This window comes from Montipora capricornis, chromosome 12, assembly GCF_036669925.1.
Source record: "Montipora capricornis isolate CH-2021 chromosome 12, ASM3666992v2, whole genome shotgun sequence".
NCBI classification, from domain to species: Eukaryota; Metazoa; Cnidaria; class Anthozoa; order Scleractinia; family Acroporidae; genus Montipora; species Montipora capricornis.
In genome coordinates, this window is record NC_090894.1 from 15,314,408 (window position 1) to 15,318,068 (window position 3,661).

General features: G+C 36.6%; 1 protein-coding gene across 1 annotated transcript in view; it reads left to right on the plus strand.

The window, feature by feature from the left end:
* Positions 1 to 3,029, plus strand: part of LOC138026288 (kinesin-like protein KIF16B) — a 50,541-nt gene extending 47,512 nt beyond the window's left edge. Inside the window, exons 30-33 of the mRNA XM_068873569.1 lie at positions 471 to 550; positions 1,105 to 1,182; positions 1,289 to 1,366; positions 1,586 to 3,029. Of these exons, the coding sequence (XP_068729670.1) occupies positions 471 to 550; positions 1,105 to 1,182; positions 1,289 to 1,366; positions 1,586 to 1,690 (341 nt within the window). The 3' untranslated portion in view covers positions 1,691 to 3,029. The remainder of the gene's footprint in view (positions 1 to 470; positions 551 to 1,104; positions 1,183 to 1,288; positions 1,367 to 1,585) is intronic.
* The last annotated feature ends 632 nt before the right edge of the window (positions 3,030 to 3,661 follow it).

The window sequence follows — 3,661 nt, forward strand, 5'->3', positions numbered from 1 at the left end:
GACCTTCTGTAATACAGAATTTTTTAGACCGGTGTATGAAAAGGAACTATACGTCCAAGAATGTAAATATTAGGGACTTGCTAGAGAAGGCGGACAAGACACTTTACAAAAAAAGATCGAACGACCCCGAATGTTCGTTCTTGCAGTTTTTACCTAAGGAAAAGAAAACGAGGTACAATCTTAGAGATACGTCAGTCTCTGTCCCTAGGATCCACACTGACAGATTTAAGAACGTTTTTAGTAACAGAATAATTTTTAAATATGTTATGTAAATAGTTTCTAGAGTTTATATTTTTTCTTTCTTATTAATTGTAACTTAGGATATGTATTTTTATCTTAAGAAATAAAGATTATTATTATTATTATTATTATTATTATTATTATTATGATTATTAATAATAAGCGTTGTCGGACTCTTAGATTACTTTCGACACTCAATTTGTGATCCTCGTTCTGTTTGATATCTGCAGTTTACATGTTTCATGAGACAAACCAGTGCTTCATGACTCACTCGCGTGACTTCTGTTACATTTCTAAAGAACGCATGGAGGTGAGTAAAACTAGAGGCGGTCCTGGAGGGAGGAACATCTCGCGAGCGTGCAAAACACAATTTGTCGCATGCAAAAAAATTGATATGAATTACTCCTCTTTTTTCAAGTTTGTAAATTGTATTCCGTTACATAATTGGAAAAATGGACAAGGTGAACATAGCTTATTTGTGTACTTTTGCTGTCCGTAGTCATGGTAATAGCTCGGTCTTGCGAACAAATGTGTTACCTTCGCCAAAAGCCGGATACCTTCCTAAAATAAGTATGCGGTCATTTAGAGGGAGATGTTCTTTGATTGGTTTAAGAATACCTATACGTTTTGCTGGTTTCTTACATGAGTGTACGACATGCTCCAAGTAACTTATGACTTGTGGTGTTGTCTAAAACTTCCCCATTATTGGTATAAACTCTCATCTCATCGACAATGGGAACGCTAATCTTAGTGCGTAGTCTATGCCCAGTTACAAAAATAGCTTTTGTCTTGTCGGTATTTAATTTTAAAACGATTATTATTAGACCAGACTTCAGGTTATTCGTGTGCTGTCTTCTCTTTCAGGGTAAAAAGTACGTAATTGCATCACAGTCGATTGAACATCCCAAGTGTCCACCTTCGCCTTCTGTCATTCGTGGACAGGTTTGTATTTTAATGTATAAAATTGCATTCATGGTTTTGATAGATTACGTGGAGTAAAATCTTGTGGACTATTATTGTGCTACGTAGAATCCTGTTTCTTCCGCAGATTATGTCAAGTGGATGGATCGTGGAACCTGTTCGTGTCGATGGCCAGAACGCCTCCCTGGTTTGGTACATCACTAAGGTGAGCTTGTGAAGACCGCAATCCGCCTTTCTTGATGGAGCTGCCTTCGAAGGAAGGATGGACGGACGGACTTTGAGTGTCAATAGTATTTAGCTTAAGAAAAACTAATTGGGGACACTATTTACACAATAAAGTACACCTTAGCTAAATTTAAAATTATTTACAATTGTGCCTATTCATAGTTCTGTTTCTCATGCTTTTCGTGTTTTGTTCTTGAAGGTTCACCTTGGGGCTTCTTCTCTTCCGTGGCGTTTAATCGACGTGTTATCGAGAAATCAGCCTCTCAGTATCGCTCATCTTAGGAGCTACCTGACGCCCACATGACCAGATAGGCCTCAAGGAATATTGTTTTCTTTTGTCTTAGCGAGTTTCCCGTATGGCGAACGTTCGGTGGTGTCTCCCTCCTCCTCGATCGAATGTTTTTTGAAAACACTTTACATGGTGTCGTCACAAGTCTCAATTGTAATGAACCTTGAGTGCTATGAAACTCACTCTTAACTAATTGGAGTTACTTCACTGCAGAGTGAATTAGCCACGGGCTTTTTCAGATCTCCGTGGAGAATTACAACTGTTTCCTTTGAAACGACAGTTTATCCGATTGGTCCACATTAATGCTAGTTGATAAACACACTTAGTAGATATATATTGTATTTATAGTTCTTTAAAAAAAATTATATTAGAAATTTTTTCTTAATATTGAAAATTAATTGAGCACAACGTTAGCCTCGTAGATAAATTATATCTAACGTTACGCAATGCAAAGAGTGCTCCGGCGATATTTTCTCTCCATTTAACGATCGAAAAAGCAAAAATTTAAAAACATCAAATGCACAACTTTCCTTTGTTGGTATTCTTGTATTTGCTTGCCTTCGTTTTGCAACACGCTCCTGGTTAAAGATAAATTTATGTTAATACGTTATGTAGAACTGTAGTGGGATCTTGCATATATTTAAATTTTTGTAAATGGCTCATTGCATGCAAGGCGTGTTTGTTTCATAGAACCTTATGAGCGTGCAGCTCGCGAAATATAAAAGAAATTGTAGAAAGGGAACAAACAACAGTACAAAATGCAGAATTTTCCATTTTCGCGCTAAAATATTCTTGCTTACATACAATTCCATTCGTATTCTAAAGGATATTTAATTATACCGAAAATAATATTTAATACGATGCGAATAATTGGGGCGAATTAGCGGGTTGTTTTTCTATAAATTACAGTCGCATATTTTTGAACTGCAAATAAAAGATGGTTGCAGTGAAATTCGGTTAAAAATCCAATCCATACTTAAATATGTATAAGAAAATCGATGTTTTCTCAGACCAAATGCTCAAGTTAATGACTTCATCGTTCATTGGGAGAATGGCCTCCGTTTCAAGTTGTGCTGCGATTGTAATGATTGTCAGAGTACTATTTCCTGCGCTTGACTGCGATTGGCTAAGACGATGATCACCAGGTATTCTGTGGGAATTGGACCCCTTAGTTTTGATTAACAAATTATTTGTATTGCTTATAAAGCCAGCAGCCATGAAAGTGAAACTTTCTAAAAGACATTTGTATTATGAAATTTAGAGGTAAAGAGAGCATTTATACCAGGTTGTCAGTGGCCGTAAACCTGGAGTAAACATTCACACCATTGGCTTAAAGAATTAAAGAAAAAGTACCGGATGATCTTTTGACTTCTCGCTTGTTGTTTGGTATTTAGTTGTCTTTTCCTTGTTATCCATTTTTAATCATGTTCACTTTCTTTCCCCTACTTTTAAAATTGAATTTAGTCAGTGTTCCCGTACGAACGGCTTTTTTCTACATCCCTTACGCAAAGGCGAGAGCAATTTCTAGCTTTTTGATTGGCTAAAAAACTCCGACTATGAGCCAATAGTCGAAGTTTTTCTTCATATGGAAAATAATGCGCCAAGATGCTCTTTCCGGACGCTTTGTAAAATTGTGGAAATAAAAATCGGCGGCAAAACCCGGTTTGAGAATTTACTAAAACAATTATTCCATTCGCCCTTGTTGAATATGAAATGATTATAACCAACTCGTGCTACGCGCTCATTGGTTAGTTTATCACTTCATATCCAACTCGGGCTCATGGAATAATTGTTATATAGTAATCAACTGAGTAATTGCGAAAAACCCTCGATATCGCTTTAAGTTCACTTCTTGTATTCCCTGCCTAAAACTTGAATTCAGGGTTCTTTGACAACAAGGAAGGTGACTGACACGTACAAGTCACATTTATCCCTTGTAATGATTCCATTTCCTTCCACAAGTGAAACGTGTATATGGTAGAAAGA